The 18620-nt window shown below is 42.1% G+C and overlaps 1 protein-coding gene across 2 annotated transcripts in view; it reads left to right on the top strand.

Annotated features, from left to right (window-relative positions):
• Positions 1-17796, top strand: part of PTPRR (protein tyrosine phosphatase receptor type R) — a 104144-nt gene extending 86348 nt beyond the window's left edge. For both annotated transcript variants that reach the window (XM_080971167.1, XM_080971168.1), the window contains exons 7-14: positions 3591-3777; positions 4694-4778; positions 5730-5809; positions 6474-6611; positions 12193-12303; positions 12684-12841; positions 14253-14366; positions 16359-17796. In XM_080971167.1, the coding sequence (XP_080827293.1) occupies positions 3591-3777; positions 4694-4778; positions 5730-5809; positions 6474-6611; positions 12193-12303; positions 12684-12841; positions 14253-14366; positions 16359-16452 (967 nt within the window). In that variant the 3' untranslated portion in view covers positions 16453-17796. The remainder of the gene's footprint in view (positions 1-3590; positions 3778-4693; positions 4779-5729; positions 5810-6473; positions 6612-12192; positions 12304-12683; positions 12842-14252; positions 14367-16358) is intronic.
• The last annotated feature ends 824 nt before the right edge of the window (positions 17797-18620 follow it).

The following is an 18620-nucleotide window of genomic DNA, read 5'->3' on the forward strand; positions in this document are numbered from 1 at the left end:
TTCACACCCATTTGCAAAGTGCTCTGGGAGAGTGGAGTACAGTAATACCTTGGGTTACAGACGCTTCAGGTTACAGACTCCGCTAACCCAGAAATAGTACCTCAGGTTAAGAACTTTGCTTCAGGATGAGAACAGAAATCGTGCTCTGGTGGCACAGTGGCAGCGGGAGGCCCCATTAGCTAAAGTGGTACCTCAGGTTAAGAACAGTTTCAGGTTAAGAACAGACCTCCAGAATGAATTAAGTTCTTAACCTGAGGTACCACTGTATTGAAATGGGGACCCTTTTCTATGTAAAATAGCAGGAGCTGTATTCCACTAGACGGCAAGGATGAGAACTGCTGGGAGTGAAACAGCGGGGATCATTCAGTGTGTAACCTAAGAGTTAATTCTGCTCTCAGTAAGTCAGCTAACCAAAAGCCGGTGTTGAAGAAGATGTTGCTTACCAACCAGGCAGAGTGGCATGATCCCTACTGAGGAGGCATGTAATCTGACTGGCTGTGTAGTTCTGAGGGAGCTTTTCCTCTGTACCTGTGGTTGAATGCTTCCCTGCTATGTCCAAGGCCTGAAGTAAGAAAGATATAACCTATTTATTTATTTCTCCTTAGTTATGTACTGTTTTTGTTCAGTTTCCTCAGTAAAGTATTATCGGGATATGTGTATGTATGTATGTCTCTGGACTTTGCTAAAAGCAAGGATAAAATCAAGGAAGATTCTCTTATCTTTGATGCACTCCCACTACATTCTGAGTGATTGTACAGTAGGCAGTACTTTTTTTTCTTTAAAAAATGTTTAGGGGTACTCTCATTTTCCTACTCATAGGAAATACTGCCCCTCAATGAGGCCAAACTTAGATTCACGAAATGTTTAGGGGTACGCGTACCCCCTGCATACTCCCCCAGAAAAAAGCAGTGCATATAGGCAGATCATCAGACTACAATTGATTGATTAAAAATATTTATATGCTTCTATTCATGAAAAATATCAGAGCAACTGGCATCAGTATATAGTGCACATAAAACCAGCTTAAAAACCATGAAAATTTTAAAATCAGAAATTGGCTAACTATTGTAAGAATAGCTATAACCCTGACAGACTAGGAGGCACAGAAACAGAAGGTGTCTGCTGAATCTCTATTGGCAGAGTGTTCCATGTGATTAGCATCAGTGGGTGGTTTCCCTTAGAAAGGCAAGTAATAGCTCAGCTGTTAGAACATGAGACTCTTAAACTCAAGGCTGTGGGTTTGAGCCCCACGCTGGGCAAAAGATTCCTGCATTGCAGGAGGTTTGACTGGACGATCCTTCTGGTCCCTTCCAACTCTACAACTCTATGATTCTTTGAGGGAAAGTGCCAGAATGAGGCAGCCGGCTCTTTATGAAACTGCCGTGTGTGGAGGCTATGAGAGGAAGGCAAACATCTGTCAGCAACTTTGAACTCTCTTTCTTGGTGGATACATTAATAATTCCAAAGCTCTTATTTAAAACAGATATAAACCTGCAAGCAATAGTGTTTCAGTTGGCCTCACTGATTTTTAGCAAGTGTTCTTTGATAAATTATTCCCAAGCAACATCCAAATAATTAAAGTCATTTTCACTCTTGCAAAATGGCAGGAGAGAGCTGATTCAATCAAACAAACCTGAGTATATTGGAAGGATCCTTTGGCAGCAAATAAGAGAGAATGAAGGATTGTGTTTCCAGAATATAAAGAAGGGGAAATGTTTTTTTTTCTAAGTTAGTTTTGCAATGCATGAAGCTGCTAATTAGCTGAAAAAGCAGGGCAACATTGGCAGCAACAGAATATTTTTCAAGGGGACAAGTCCATAAAATGAGAATTAACAGACCTAACAGTGACAGAATTGTATATTACATGGAGTGATCCTGCAGTGAGGCCATGATCCACCTACTGAAGTTACTTATTTCTTACATTTATATTATATCATTGTTCCCAAGGTGGTTAACATGTGGTTCTCTAGAACTCTTTCAGCTGGGTTGGACAGTCCTAGATCTGCTTAGCTTCAGAAAGGTGATGGCCCCATGCCTTTTCACACCATACTTTGATTGCAATTTAGATCTCATCCAGAAGATTACATATACAGTTGTACCTTGGATTCTGAATGCCTTGTGAGTCAAACGTTTTGGCTCCTGAATGCCACAAACCCGGAAGTGAGTGTTCTGGTTTGCTACTGTTCTTTGGAACCCTGACGTCCAACACAGCTTCCGATTGGCTGCAGAGCTTCCTGCAGCCAATTGGAAGCCGTTGCTTGGTTTATGAACATTTTGGAAGTCGAATGGACTTCCAGAACAGATTCCATTCGAGGTACCACTGTATTAGTAAAAATAACAGACAGAAATGCATTGTATTTGGGGGAATTGCTTAGAAATATGTGTATATTGGTCAAAACTGCATAGAAATATTAGGAGAAATTCACACTAAATTGTGGACTTTTTTTACCAAAAAAAATGTGCAAATTTCTGTAGAAAAGCAGAGAACTGTATTTAAGAATGGGGGGGGGGGGATAAGATTGAGAGAAACAAAAATTGACAGATTTGTCCATCCCCAATTCCAACAATATGTTCATATGATTTTAACTGATGTGACAAAAATGCCCCCTGGTAATTTTTACTTGAAACTATCTCTTCCTACCTCTGCCTATGTACATGCACATGCACATGGACAAACAAATCTTACCCAGAAGATCATAGAATCATAGAGTTGGAAGGGACCCGAGGGTCATCTAGTCCAACCCCCTGCAATGCAGGAATCTCAGCTAAAGCATCCATGACAGATGGCCACCCAACCTCTGCTTAAAAACCTCCAAGGAAGGAGAGTTCACAACCTCCTGAGATCAGAGAACTGTCCAGAGCCAAAGTCCATTAGGTGGAAGGAGCAATGTGCTCTAAGGTGAATTAGGTTTCAATCTGCCTGACGCATAGCAGAGAAAAACAAGCAAATGAATAGTGTGAAATAATAAGAATACAGTGGTACCTCAGGTTAAGAACTTAATTCATTCTGGAGGTCCGTTCTTAACCTGAAACTGTTCTTAACCTGAAGCACCACTTTAGCTAATGGGGCCTCCCGCCACCGCTGCACAATTTCTGTTCTCATCCTGAAGCAAAGTTCTTAACCCGAGGTACTATTTCTGGGTTAGTGGAGTCTGTAACCTGAAGCGCCTGTAACCTGAAGCATCTGTAACCCGAGGTACCACTGTAGATGATGACTCCCAGCTGTGATAACTGAGAGCAGAACCATGCCAGTTTGTTTGCCTGCATTTCCAATGACTTCAGGACAACAGCAGCACCTCATAGGTCCTGGGCTGATGGACAGTCTTCTGATGTTCTTAGGAAGCTTTTAGGGAGGAGCTTACAGAGTGGCAGAGATCAGAAGAACACACATGGCTATTTGGATAACATGGAACTGAGAAAGTACTGTGCAATCCCATGCATGTTTACTCCAATGGGACCTACTGCCCAGGAAGTAGGATTGCAGCCCAAACTCCACATGCAAACACGCAACCTAGATCAAGTTTTAAAATAGCAGGTAAGGTCCTCATGAGAAAAAGAGCTGATTACACATCACTTGTTTTGTTATGCAGGCGAGGATCCAATGTATCGCTCACCTTGGATATGAGCAGCTTGGGCAGCATCGAACCTTTTGTAGCCGTGCCGACGCCAAGAGAAAAGGTTGCCATGGAGTACCTGCAGTCAGCCAGCCGGATCCTGACAAGACAGCAGTTGCAAGACACAGTGACAAGTTCTCATTTGCTCCAGACTGAATTTATGGTAAGTCTGTTGGCCTGTCGTCACAACTAGCTCAAATCTGTGACCCTACTCTACAACTTAGCTTATTTTTATATATTTATTTTAGAGAGTTTCTGTGCTGCTTTTGCCTTCTGTTATGAGTTACCAAAGTGGTTTACATATTAAATATAATGCAAGACCATATACTCCGACGTACCCAGCTGTTAAAACCAAAAATCCAAACAACCAATATTGGAACAGCAAAAAAGCGGCGAGTACAAGAAGTACATTTCCCCCCTCTGTTTGAAACCATCCAGCATCAGTGCCCACTGCTTGCTTACTGCCAGAGGGACTCTCTTCTGTACAATGGCCAGGTGGACACCTGTGAATGCAATACAGCCAGCAGAGCCTCTCGCAGCTTGATGCAACTGGTCCTGATGAGCTAAGTCATCCCAAGGGAAATTGAATTCAGTAACATTTCCACACCTGCCACCCAGTAGTGGGCAGCGCCCTGGGGCTGTGCTGTTTACCTGACCTCCTTCTGGCCAAATTGCTGCCTACTGGGAGGGAGACGGGACGAAGTAAGGTGGCAACAAGGTAGGTGCGGTGCAAATGCACCAGCAGGAACACCAGATTAGCTCTGCCAGCATGTTTACGCCGTGCCAACCGCCCCAGCAACTTTCCATCCCCTTCTGCAGCAGCTACTTAGCCAGAGGGAGGACAAGTATGTGGCACAGCTCCACTGTGCACATCCATCACCCTTGGAGAGGCCATTTTGAGCCGGAGAAATGGCCAGCGGGAAAAAGACTAAGCACCCTGCCTCCCTCCCATTGCTGCTGTACTCCAAATTATAGTCTTTCAAGGCTGCTTTGTGGTTCCTTTCATGCAAGTGGTAAGTGGCACTTTATAAAGGCTAATGTGACTTGATTATGGGTGTGTGTGTTTCCTTCCTCTCTAGGAAATCCCCATGAATTTTGTGGATCCTAAAGAAATTGACATCCCTAGTCACGGAACTAAAAACCGCTATAAGACCATTCTTCCGAGTAAGTCCATTTAAACTGATGTTTTTATCCGTCTGCTATTTAATCCAGTGGTGCAGTCCTCCCTTTTCCTATCGTCAGTCCTTTGCTGATGTCAGCCTTTCCATTCCCAACACTGGGTGTGCCTTTTGAACTAGGGCACCTGACAAGGGATGTGTGAAATGATGGCTTTTCTTTGAAAAGGGCTGTAGGCTGACAACCCCACCCTGTGCATTGCTGTGAAGTTCGCCAGTGACTTGTGTTAAAAGTTTTCCGTACTTCTGAATTATGATCTTTCTTTCCTGGGCTGGTCAGTTACCTAATCGTAATGTGGCATGGTTCTTAATTTTACAATGACAGAATTTTCTCCCCCCCCCCCCACACACACCTTTTTTTTGGGGGGGGGAAGGACCATGTGTTCTTTTGAGTTGTGGACCCTTCCCCCCCCCCCCGGTATTTATAGCTTATTGCAACATTATTTTCTTCAAAATTCATTGAGGTTTCTTCTTCTTATTCATTAAATTTCTATACCACCCTTCAACCAAGGGTCACAATATAAAAACACAAAAATGCTTACCATAGTAATAAGTGAAAACAATAATCCCTCCACACACAGGTTATTATTATTATTTACTCAATCAATTAGCAGTATGTCTTTTGAATGTCTGTCTTCAATTGTATTGAAACTGATGCTGTAGATTTTCAGCCGCCTCTAGAAAGCAGCCACACTTAAATTCATTGATCAGGGGTGGTAAACCTGTGGTCTTCCAGGGGTTGATGGACATGGTAGCCAGAAGCCATGATGCTTATGTTCTACCTCCACTGTATGCTGGGAATCACAAGAGGGGAGACTGCTATTCCCATCATTCTTGACCATTGGCCACCTCACCACCTATTCCTTTTCATATGCTTCTGTAGCTCTTAAAGGTAAATGGATTTTCATTTTGATTTCCAAGTTTGTTTTTTCCCTCCCAGATCCTGTAAGCAGAGTCTGTTTGAAACCAAAGAACCCAAGCGATGCTTTGAGCACCTACATAAATGCTAACTACATTCGGGTAAGTAAATCAGTGTGAATCATGTGAGGATTTACTTTCTTAAAGTTCATTTCCGTGCCTTCAGTTTAGGAATACTTGATTCTTGTTTACCTAGGAGACTATCCAACATTAGTTCCCTAGCTTTGCTGAATTAAAGGCCGCCATGTTTCTCTTTACTTCTGCTCTCTGGCTACCCCAGGAACCCATGGGTTGCATTCAATGCTAGTCCTGCTCTAAGTAGACCCATTGAAATGAACAGGCATGACTGACTTAGGCCCATTTATTTCAATGGGTCTACACTGAGTAGGACCTGATTGGACGGGGAAATGCAGTAAAAAAAAATGGGATAAATGATTGATTAATCAGCAAGCACATAACCATCATGCAAGCAAATGAGGATAAAATCAGGAAGAATGCTCATTGTCAGATAGCCTCCCCACAAACAAATCAGAGCAAATGCCCAGAAAAGAGAAGATAGCACCTCACCTTCGTGTGAGCTTTATGCAAGCAAATCACAATGAAAGCACAATAACAGATTGTCTGGGGGCGCATTTAGATTATTGGTGCTTTAAGCTAAAGCTTTCAGTGTTAGCTCTCTTCTTTTTTAGGTGTCTGATTCTTTTATACAAATGAAGATCTTTAACTCTTAATCGTTCAAATGTAAGGTATCTTGTTTCTCAACCAGGGTTATGGTGGCCAGGAGAAGGCTTTCATCGCAACCCAGGGCCCGATGATTAATACAGTGAATGATTTCTGGCTGATGGTGTGGCAAGAGGACAGTCCTGTCATTGTTATGATCACGAAGCTGAAGGAGAAAAATGAGGTACAATTTCTCAGATGAGCGACTTGTGAAAACAATGTGGAAACCAGCCAGTGCTGGGATCAAATGATCAAGACCCAAACGTCATCATGATGAATGCAATATACAATCGGAACCCATTGCCATGCGGGACATATTTGAGAAGAAAAAGCTAAGGCGTAAACCCTACACAAATTTAGAGTGGAGGCCCTAAGATGGTTGGATGGTGTCTTCTATGCCTCCTTCTGGCAACTCCTGCAGCCAAGCTGGTGCCAAGTGTATTGCTCTGCTTTCCTTTGGACCACATCAGCGAGGCCAAGAGGGTTTTGTTTTGTTTGTTTTTTGGTCATCTGGGCAGCCCAGGACCTCCATACACACTACCCAGATACACACTGCTCATTCTCCATACCTTGTGTCTGGACTTCTGCCTTCAAGTCCTACCTTGACAGCATGGTTGTATTGAAGCATGCAGGGTGGGTGAAGTGGGTACTGTGATCAGGAAAAGAGTCTATGTCAAGGTTTCCCAAACTTGTGTTTCCAGCTGTTTTTGGACTACAACTCCCATCATCCCTGACTACTGGTCCTGATAGCTAGGGATGGTGGTAGTTGTAATCCAAAAATAGCAGGAGACCCAAGTTTGGGAAACCCTGGTCTAGGCAATTGATTGAGGACCTATCTATTTAATTATTCTATCCAAAATATACTTACAGGACATCTAAAAGATTGTATTCTAAGGGCATGTGAGATATCGTGAATTAAACAGATCCTTGTCTGACCTGATCAGAATGCTTATGGCCACCAACTTGGGTGGATTTAAAAAAGGATTGGACAGATTAATGGAGGATAAGGCTATCAGTGGATACTAGCTATGGTGGCTCTGTTCTGCCTAATGTTTCTAGATACCAGGTGCTGGAAGCCAGAGGAAAGCAGAGCACTCTTGTGCTGGGTACTGCTTGTGGGTTTCCTACAGCATCTGGTTGGCCACTGTGAGAACAGGATGCTGAACTAGATGGGCCGCTGGCCTGATCCAGCTGGCTCTTCTTATGTTCTTAAACCTATAACATGACCTAAAGTAGAAATATTTTCCCAAAGGAAATGCCAAATTTTTGAACACTTACATCTAACACTGCTTGAAAAGAATGACTTGAAAGGAACACCCAATGGTTTCCAACATATCAGGAAGCCCTGTGTTTACCTGAATTGCCTAGGCTCCTTACAATATTGTTTATCTACATTGTCATGGACTGACAGTGGCAATTTCCTCCTAATAAAAGAAGGGGAGACGTCTTAAGTAGTTCCCAGGCTATATGGAGAAAGTCTGTGTTTACTTGAGCTTCTGACATTCCGCTGAGAAACCCTGGCAAGAGTATTAAGGACTGTTGCGATGGTAGATGAATGATTTGCTACTGGAAGCACAGAGGTTTGGGCACACGGTTGTTTTGCTATCTAAATGTCTGTCCAATATTCAGAGAACAGGGGAAGAAAGGAAGGAGCAGCTGGAAAAGGACTGATGAATAAAAAAGAGAAGAGACAAAGCATCGAAAGGGTGCTGAGCTGCGTAAAAGCTTTAATAAGAAATATATAATGCCTAAAGTGTTTCAGCTGACCCTTCCTTGAGGGTATCAGGCCTCACTGAAATACTCTAGCAAGTCATGAGGATTCATATCTTTGTTTGCTCATCAACTTTCAAAGAAGAGTGGGGAGTTGTTTTTATTTGGAAAGTACTGGCATGGATGAAAATGTACAAACCCCAACACTCCCCACAAAAAAACCAAAACCCAAGCATTTTGAGTGGCTTACTGCTAAATCCATATTCGCCAGAGGAGAGAGTGCAGGCACCCCATCCGCATCTCTAGTGGCTTTCAATGAGACTTTACGGCAGCCAATTGGAGCATTCTTTATTAATTTAGACCATTAATAGTCTGCCTCTCATTCAAAGAACTCAGGGCAGGCAACACAACACAACAGAATCAAAAAGCATACAATATCTATATGAAAGAGGGAGACAAAAGAGCAGCAACATTATGTTGTTATCAGTAGCAGTTTTTACATAAGAGCCGTAACGGCAGTGGACTCCCAAACAGGCCTAAGAGCATCACCATCAGTGTGAGGTGCTCCTATTCAAGTTGGCAGCCACTCCATTTCACACCCAGCCCCCCCCCCCCGGTTTTCAATCTCCCTTTGCCCATTAGTCAGCATTCCATGCCTATTGAGCATGCTCATTCCTCGTTGTGTTGTTTTGTGGAGGTTTTCCCCTCCTTGGGTGGCTTCCCTGAATGTTTTCCCGTGCTTTTTCAAATCTTGGAGTTCCAGAACCTGATGGGTTACATTCGTTACTGTGGACTGAAGATAAGACTCCTCCCTTAGCCTTTTGTTTCTAGTCCGGTCTCAGGTTTTTTTTCAAGCCAATTTTGAACTAATGCATTTGGCTGCTTTCTATGTATTTCTTGAACTTGTAAATCACTCCATTGTCCTTTATGGGGAGAAATGCTGATCCTGTCACTGAGACAATTTCCTCGGTATATATATTCACTTTCACTCTTACCTTTTACTAATGGACTTAGGCCTGCTTTTCACTAGTGATTAATCTATTCACTAGCAGGTGCACCAGTATTGCTGTAATAATAATAATAATAATAATAATAATAATGTTCCTTAAATGCTAGGTACAAAACTAGATAGAAAGGGAAAAAAGTGGATAAACCAATAAAAAGGACCTGCCTTGGTTTTCAATAGCAAGCCAATTATTACGTAGGGATGTACAGATATCTGTGGTTTTCATTTCCCCAAAGCGGGGGAAATGCATGTTTGCAGTTACAGATAAGTGCCATGAATAAAGTACCTGGGTTATGAGAAATTTATCATGGCGCTGTTGGGGGGGGGGGACAAGGGAAAAGGCAGCAGTGAAATGTTCAACAATTTAACCATTTTTACTGCAGTTGTACAACAATGCAGAAGCAATGCCATGAAATGAAACTAGCCCGGAGTCTAGTTCTCAAACCTGCAGGTTTCATGGAGAAATGATCTGCAATTACAATCCAAAATAACTTGCAAAATGAATCCACAAGAGGAATGTTGCAAATTTTCCCCTCTCTGGTGTGGCTTTTACACCTTCAGCAGCTGTATGAGGGCTTCCTAGCTCAAAGACATAGGGGCAAGAAAAGTTTCGCCTGTTGTTTTGGTCTGTTGGTTGGCTTTGTTGTTGTTGTTTTTCCTTGTTGTTAAGCTGTTCCAGAAATAGAAAAGTGGTAACTGGGGTTCCCTAGGACAATCTTTTCAGGGGACACTCAGGAGGCACAAAATTAGCGAGAAGTTTCTCAGCTTTTTCAAAAACTTAAGTGTGTGTTTGTTTTAAAAAAGAGGTGCATACAGCAACAGTGGGTAAAAAGTATTTTCATGCACATAAGAATAAAAAATAAAAGAATTCCTTCCAGTAGCACCTTAGAGACCAACTAAGTTTGTTATTGGTATGAGCTTTCGTGTGCATGCACACTTCTTCAGATCTGAAAGCTCATACCAATAACAAACTTAGTTGGTCTCTAAGGTGCTACTGGAAGGAATTTTTTTATTTTGTTTCAACTACGGCAGACCAACACGGCTACCTACCTGTAATAAGAATACAAAGTTAAAAAAATTAGTCTTTTAGGCTGCAATCCTATACACATTTACCTAAGAGTAGGACGCGGGTGGCGCTGTGGGTAAAACCTCAGCGCCTAGGACTTGCCGATCGCATGGTCGGCGGTTCGAATCCCCGCGGCAGGGTGAGCTCCCGTCGTTCGGTCCCAGCTCCTGCCCACCTAGCAGTTCGAAAGCACCCTTAAGTGCAAGTAGATAAATAGGTACCGCTTTATAGCGGGAAGGTAAACGGCGTTTCCGTGTGCTGCTCTGGTGCCGGTTCGCTAGAGCAGCTTCGTCACGCTGGCCACGTGACCCGGAAGTGTCTGCGGACAGCACTGGCTCCCGGCCTCTAGAGTGAGATGAGCGCACAACCCTAGAGTCTGTCAAGACCGGCCTGTACGGGCAGGGGTACCTTTTCCTTTACCTTTTTAACCTCAGCTGAACTCAGTAGGACTTATTTCTAAATAGTCAATATAGAATTGCACTGTAAAGGTAAAGGGACCCCTGACCATTAGGTCCAGTCATGACTGACTCTGGGGTTGCGGTGCTCATCTCGCTTTATTGGCCAAGGGAGCCGGCATACAGCTTCCAGGTCATGAGGCCAGCATGACTAAGCCGCTCCTGGCGAACCAGAGCAGCGCACGGAAACACCGTTTACCTTCTCGCCAGAGTGGTACCTATTTATCTGCTTGCACTTTGACGTGCTTTCAAACTGCTCGGTCGGCAGGAGCAGGGACCGAGCAACGGGAGCTCACCCCGTCACGGGGATTCAAACCGCCAACCTTCTGATTGGCAAGCCCTAGGCTCTGTGATTTAACCCACAGCTCCACCCGCCACATAATTTATTTTTTAGAAAGAGTCATGCTTAGTCTCTTTTTTATAATAGGACTTACTTCCAGTTCCATGCGGAGAGGATTGCAGCCTTAATATAGCAATTGGTTTTTAATCAAGACATTTATGTGCAGCATGAGATTTAAATAAAATAATTTCATAGGCACTGGTATAATAATGGGGCTTTTAAAAACATGTAGGCAGTTAAAGAAGAAGAAGCTGCTAACAGCTGAAGAATGTGTGGGGAAACTGGACGTTTATGAAAACTCAATGGAAAAGAAGTCAGGCAATATTCTATGTATTAGCTAAATGAATTTTGAACATGCAGAGCTCCTATTTCTGATCTGTAACATTTCTTTTTCACAAATTATATGTTGGTTCCCCCCACACACACCTTCTGTTATCTATTCACAAAACAAGGCGTGTAAAGGCAATTGTAATAAATTTGCAAAGTAATTAAAATGTATTATGAATATATGCACATGCATTTGAATTCAAGGTTTGCATCTAAAGTTCACAGGGAAAGGCCATGATTGACTATTTTTTCTGGCATCATAAACCATTGGCTTGGATCACTGGATTGCCCTCCAGGTGTTGTTGGACCTCAACCCCCATCACCTCTCAGCACTGGCTATGATGGGAGTTGTAGGTCAACAACATCTGGAGACCAAAGGATGGGAAAGTCTCGATTAAAGGTGTGTAGAGGGTGGAGAACATGAATTGTCATAAAATCTGTTTCCAAAAATTCAAAGTGAGTCTCACTAAGGTGTGAAATGCTAGTATGTGCTCTAGGTGTGCTGTAGTGTGTCTGCACATGCATTTTATGTAGGTGTGGGCTGGAGACAAGATACACACACACCACAAACAAACAAAGAAAACCCTACCTTAGGGTAAGTACCATTGAACTCAAATGACATTTTTAAAAAGTCACCTGCAACATCTCCCCAAAAGGCAAAGAGGGGACAAAACAGGGTCAGGTTCCAGAAAATGGAACTGCCCATGGGAAATAAGGACAATATTGGAAATATTGGCATTTATATTAAAAATTACATTGAAATATTAGCAGTTCTAACAAGGGAATTATTCCATCGCCACTATCAAGCAAAACAGGGTTTGTTTGTTTTTAATCAAGCATTTTAAAATTTCTCTTTTCCAGAAATGTGTGCTCTATTGGCCGGAGAAGAGAGGGATATATGGAAAAGTGGAAGTTCTTGTTAACAGTGTGCAAGAATGTGAGAATTACACTGTCCGTAACCTTACATTAAAGGTAATACAAGTTCTGGTCATTTATTGTCTCCTACCAGTGGTGAGCCAGTGTGGTGTAATGGTTAAGAGCGGTAGTCTCGTAATCTGGGGAACCGGGTTCACGTCTCCGCTCCTCCACATGCAGCTGCTGGGTGACCTTGGGCAAGTCACACTTCTCTGAAGTCTCTCAGCCCCACTCACCTCACAGAGTGTTTGTTGTGGGGGAGGAAGGGAAAGGAGAATGTTAGCCACTTTGAGACTTCTTAAAGGGAGTGAAAGGCGGGATATCAAATTCAAACTCTTCTTCTTCTTACCATATCTGCTTGTGTCTTCTTTTAATGAGTAATACAATTAAGAAAGCACTATTCGTGGTTCATCACCAGTGTACACGTTTATTTTCAGCAAGGAAGCCTTTCAAGACATGTCAAACATTACTGGTACACATCCTGGCCAGACCACAAAACTCCAGATAGTGCTCAGCCCCTTCTACAGCTCATGCTGGATGTTGAAGAGGACAGGGTGGGATCCGTTGGTAGAGGACCTGTAATTGTGCATTGCAGGTAATTTGCTTTCTTTCTTTCTTTCTTTCTTTTTAAAAAGTTGTTTCTCTTGCAAATTCAGTGAAGCAGAATTTCTATAGGGGTGCTGGGGGGGATTCAGAAACCAAATCACTATGTAAAGTCACTGTTTGCTGCCATCTTCTCATTTTCCTGATACCACTTGATAGGAAGATAGAAAGCTTGTACTGGTTATCCCCATCCCAATGTAGCTAACAACATTTCTACTGAATTAGAATTGCAGTCGCAGAAATGTGTTTACCTTTACACCGTTGCTGTTCTGCCAAGGTATTGCCTCAACTTTCCCCTCAGCATATCTCTATATGCTAATTTTTAATAAAGCAGAGAAATGTGCAATTGCACATTCCCACCATGCTGGGGCAGGAAACCATTACAATTTTGTGCTGTGGATCGCTGCTCAGTTATGAAAGGAGCAAACTGAAACATAAGCAAAGCTAGAAAACTAGGAGGGAAATTGGCAGACTGAAGCACACCTTTCATGCTTTGAGGAAATGGCACATGTGTCACTCCTTGTCAGTATTAACAGTGTCTAAATTCTGCTCCTCTTTTTGGAAAACAATTTTCCTCTTTTTTATGATTTCAAACGCTATAGTCTTGTATGACTAGAAGGCAAGATCATCCCAGTGCCAGATTTACGTATAAGCTAAGCAAGCTATAGATTAGGGCCCCATTCTCTTGGGGGTCCCCCAAAAAATCAAAGGGGAAAAAACCTGGAGGTACATTTCCAAAATATAAGATAAAAACAAATAAAATAAAACCTACATACAGCATTTGTGTTGTGTAGGCTCCTATGATGTAAGTAATGGGCCCCGCCTGCTAGCCTGCTCCCTAAAATATTACTGGTTTGCTCATTTCTATATATAGGGTACCTACATTCTGCATGGACTGGTTGCATGGCAACATATGCAAATGGCTTTAGATACCTATTAGGTCCATAAATTACCATATATTCAACACAAAAAAACAGTGGCAATTTATTGTTGACAAAGGACAGCTGGACATATAAAGGGCCCCATTACCTTCAGTAGCTTATGACCTCATCAAACCTAAATCTGGCCCTGATCATCCCTCATAATATTGGGCGGGGGGGATGATTTCAAACTGAGTTTATAAGGATATATTAAAACCAACGAAAGAACCATTTTAAAGAAAAACCCTGCCTCAACATAATCAGGGCCATATGTGTTTTTACAGAATAGAAACCAGAAAATGCCAATCTACTAATTCACCAAGCATTAATATTTTCTGCTAGGTGCGGGGGGGGGTGAAATATGAACCAGTAAGATTACCCTGTGGCTCACCATTCCTTCTTCTCCATGGGAAGATGATAATGACTGACATTTTAGTCCCTTTGATTTTTGATGTGGCTTTTTTTTCTTTTTTTAACTTTCAGTGCTGGAATAGGAAGGACTGGATGTTTCATTGCTACAGCAATTGGTTGTCATCAGCTGAAGGAAGAAGGAGTTGTTGACGCATTAAGCATTGTCTGCCAACTTCGTTTGGACAGGTAAGATGACGCCACATGCAAAATCCATCTGCAGTCCCAGTCCTGGTCATTTCTCCCATCCAACACTATTTGCTGAAACATCAAAGAGATGGAGATTCGTTCATGCATTGCCATCATCATATCTAGTTTGGCGCTTAGGGAATCATTCTAGGAACAAACTCACTTTTGTGTATAATAAAGACTCAATAAATTCATTTGGAGTAGGAATGGAGATAAATTTGGTTTGTTTTGCAATACCTAATTCACACTTTCGGATATGATATGTGAGCCAAAACTTGGATATCCTTCCAAATTTGCACATCTCTGAAATTTTATGATGCATTTCCCAAACCAAAATATGTGTACAAAAATAGGTATTTGTGGGGACAGTATGCTTTAAAATGCATGCACCGATGGATATAAAGTACAAAAATGCATTATATTAGGAAATTTGCTTGCAGAAATGTGTTTATTAGACAAAACAGCCTGCGAAGATATGTATATTAGTAGAAATGCACACTAAAATGCTGAATAATTTTTGTGAGGTCTTTTCTGTTGTTGCTTTTTAACACAAACCAATGCATAACTACAGCAAACAGAGCTTAGGGCAGGAAAAAGTAGAAATGGAGACAAAGTGAAATGGACAGATTCACCCATCCCTAGCTTGGAGTTTTTGAAGAAAAATATTAAAAAGCAACTTCAGCAGACTACAATTTTCAGCAGACAAGTGGTGGTGGTGGTGGTAGTACTTAATTCTTTCCCTGCCTTCCCTTTTAGTATGGGTCCTTGTTTGATAGCGGTGCAGAAACTCCAGGGTACTTTTGCAGTGACTTTTAACACATTTGTCATAGGTGTCCACACGCTATACTTTTATGGTCAAAAGCAAATAAGAATGGCACTGCCGAATGCTGCAGTCGGTGAGTCACTGCTGCAGAATTTCTTCTGTGTCAGCTGGTAAGGCAGGAAGTCTGGGAGGCGTTAGAAAAAGGACAGGAAAACCTGCACTTTGTACATGTGCCCCTACGGTCACAATAGGTCACATATTTAGTGTAAGAATGAAAATGCATTGACACTGGGAGCCAGGTTTGATTTGCTGCTACATTTTAAGACGCACGTTGCTCCGTCCAAATTAATTTGGAATAAATAGTTCGATGGCTGAGGCACTGCACGTTGCAAAAAGAGGAAGCAAAATCTGACGGTGTAATTTTAGATTTTCATAGCGTGAAATATAAAATGCAGCAGATTGTCTGCAAACATCCATCTTTAACATTAAGTTTCTGCTCATTACTGTATTTGGGCCTGATACAGAACCCCATGTGAAACCTCGTTAGACAGAAATGAAAAGTAATGTGAACCTACAGACCATAAGCCAGAGATGAGAAACCTCTGACTCTCCAAATATTTGTTGGAATAATTATTATTATTATTATTATTATTATTATTTATATCCCGCCCTCCCCAGCCGAAGCCGGGCTCAGGGCGGCTAACAACAATAAAATAGTACAACATTCTAAAATCATTTCATTATAAAATTAATTCAACTCAAATTGATGGCAACCATTAGGCTAAAGTTCTGTGAAGATTGCCAAAGGAGGGAGTCAGGCTGTGCCCTGACCAAAGGCCTGGTGGAACAGCTCTGTCTTGCAGGCCCTGTGGAAAGATGTCAAATCCTGCAGGGCCCTAGTCTCTTGTGACAGAGTGTTCCACCAGATTGGAGCCACAGCCGAAAAAGCCCTGGCTCTAGTTGAGGCCAGCCTAACCTCTCTGTGGCCTGGGATCTTCAGGATGTTTTTGTTTGGAGACCGTAAGTTCCTCTGTGGGACATACCAGGAGATGCTCCCAGTATCCTTATTGGCCATGCTGACTGGACCTGATGGGAACTGGAGCTCAATAGCATCTGAATTTCCATGCCATTAGCAGTGATACCTCTTTAAGCTCTCTGGGGTGGTGGGAACTATTCTGTCACTAAAGGTACTTGCCACTCTCTTTCTACCTCCCCCCTTTTCTCCCCAGAGGTGGAATGGTCCAAACCAGTGAACAGTATGAATTTGTGCATCATGCGCTGAACCTGTACGAAAGCAGGCCATCTGCTGAAGCTGTCCAGTGAAACCAAGAAGGAAGAAGCAAATATGTTGATCTCTCTTGGGGTAATTTGATTCATTACCTACCAGCAACTTCTTCAAGGAGTTTACAGCCGTGAAGAGGAGTGGTGCTGCAGCCAACTTGTAAAAGGAATGTGGATGGTTAAAAACAAAAGCATACAAGATTGACAGACCTTTGTCTTGAATGTATTGTGAGTTCCCTGAACCAGTTTTTAAATGAAGGTTAATGTACTGATGTTACATTTGGATTTCACATATATATCTTATGGAGGATTTGTTTCTGTATTAGTGGGATCTGCCACACAGAATGTATGTAACGTATGTTTGTATGTTCTACGATAGATGGACCTAGGAAATTCCACTGAAGAAATCTGTACAAATGCTTTAACGTTTGCAACAACAACAAAAAGTCTGTCTTGTGAATAGGCTGTCAGGTGTTCTACTGTACCTGTTAAGTGCTATTACCTATTATGTGGTAAACTTTATTCCGAGCCTTTTATGATTCTTGCCAATTATGATTCTTGGTCAATTATTGGCTTCAAATGGAAACAAATATTTTTTAAAAAGCATTCAGAAGAAAAGCCCATTGTTTTTGAAACTATTCAAAATCAGTTAGGTATTTTATATGACAGCTCCTAAGTTGTCTTATACGACAACTCCCAAGTACTCTTAGATATTTAAGTGTGTATAGTAAATTCTGTAAAGCATTGTGGAACACAATGGCGGCCACACAAAGGGAGTGTTTCCTGTGTGAGCCTGACTGAAACAAATAAACGTTATAAAAGAAATCCTGTGTTTCATTCAAGGTTGCTGTACCCTTGTGAACTTCTCTTTCGCTTCATTGGGGCTTGCACAAGTGACATTTCCAGTGGATTGAGCCCAGTGTCTTTTTTTCAATGTTGATGTATATATTTGATACTGTCGATTGTCTTAGAAGCTGCTTTTTGCTCCTGGACAGAATCCGGTGTATTTGTAAATCTCGTGAGTCGTTTTCATTTTAAAAAAAGAGAAACTTTGTAACATATACTAAATGGTAAGAATTTTAAATATTTGCCTGTCTTTTACCGAAAGCTTTTTTTAAAAAAAACAAAACACAAGTTCCATTTATTGTAATGAGATGGATGGGTGTTCAGGGGAACACAAACTAGAATGGACCATGAGGATCTTGGTGTTTTCTTCTTTTTATCTTCGCAGTGATCAGTTTGTAAAGACAAAAAAGTATCGCTGGAACCCCCCATTTGGCAAGAACTGAGGAGTCTCAGCATAGGATTTGATAATGAGTTTCTAAAGCAGTTATGTTACCCTTGCTTCATCCAACCAATAAACTTGATACAAAATATTTAAAGATGTCTATATTTTCCTCATGTTATTTCACCGATTACCAGCCAATTTTCTCCCTCAGCAAGCCCATGAAACTCAGGTCTGTCTCTTAGCTTCATGTTGAAGTGATACTCATCTCAGAATACCCCACCCTGGGCATTTTACTTCCGGCAGTTCCCTGAAATATGCTCCTTCCCCTGGTCTACCTAGGCCTAATCCAAGATGTCTTTTCTGCTTGAGGTGAAGGACAAATTGACCCCCTCCCTAATTCCATGTACAAAAGATAATTATCTCATTGGCATCTGAGCCTTACCGTGCCCTCCAGTGCACCAGGGGGCAGCAGACTAGTTTCCGACGGTCTATAGGACAGGACTCATTACAGCACACATAGCTTTATCCTCCAACACCTTACCACTTGTACCCAACCCAGCATCAGCTGTTAAAGGTGCCCTCCCCACTCTGTCTAATGGTAGGGCTGGCTCTGGGCCATCTCCTCAGCTGGCAGAAAGTGGTGTGAGGCCATTGGTGAGTGCATAGGGCCTTTCCCTGAAACATTTCCTGCCATTTCAGCTGAGTACTTCAGTGTTCAACCTGCAGTGCAGAAATCTCCCCTCTGGATGTGAGTGCTACGGAAATTGACACACCTATCTTTACAGATATGTGAAAGTAGTATTAGCTAAAGATGAGATAATTAGCTAGAGCCAAGGGTGCAAGGTACCTCAGGATTATACATGGGTAGGGGCGAAATGAGACTCAGTTTGCATTTAAAGGCTGCCAAATCTGCACTTTCTGAAACAAAATGTGAACTGAAACACAGCCGTCCTTCAAAGTCACGCTTCTCCAAATTTGTGTC

This window comes from Podarcis pityusensis (genome assembly GCF_964106645.2).
Source record: "Podarcis pityusensis genome assembly, chromosome: 10".
NCBI classification, from domain to species: domain Eukaryota; kingdom Metazoa; phylum Chordata; class Lepidosauria; order Squamata; family Lacertidae; genus Podarcis; species Podarcis pityusensis.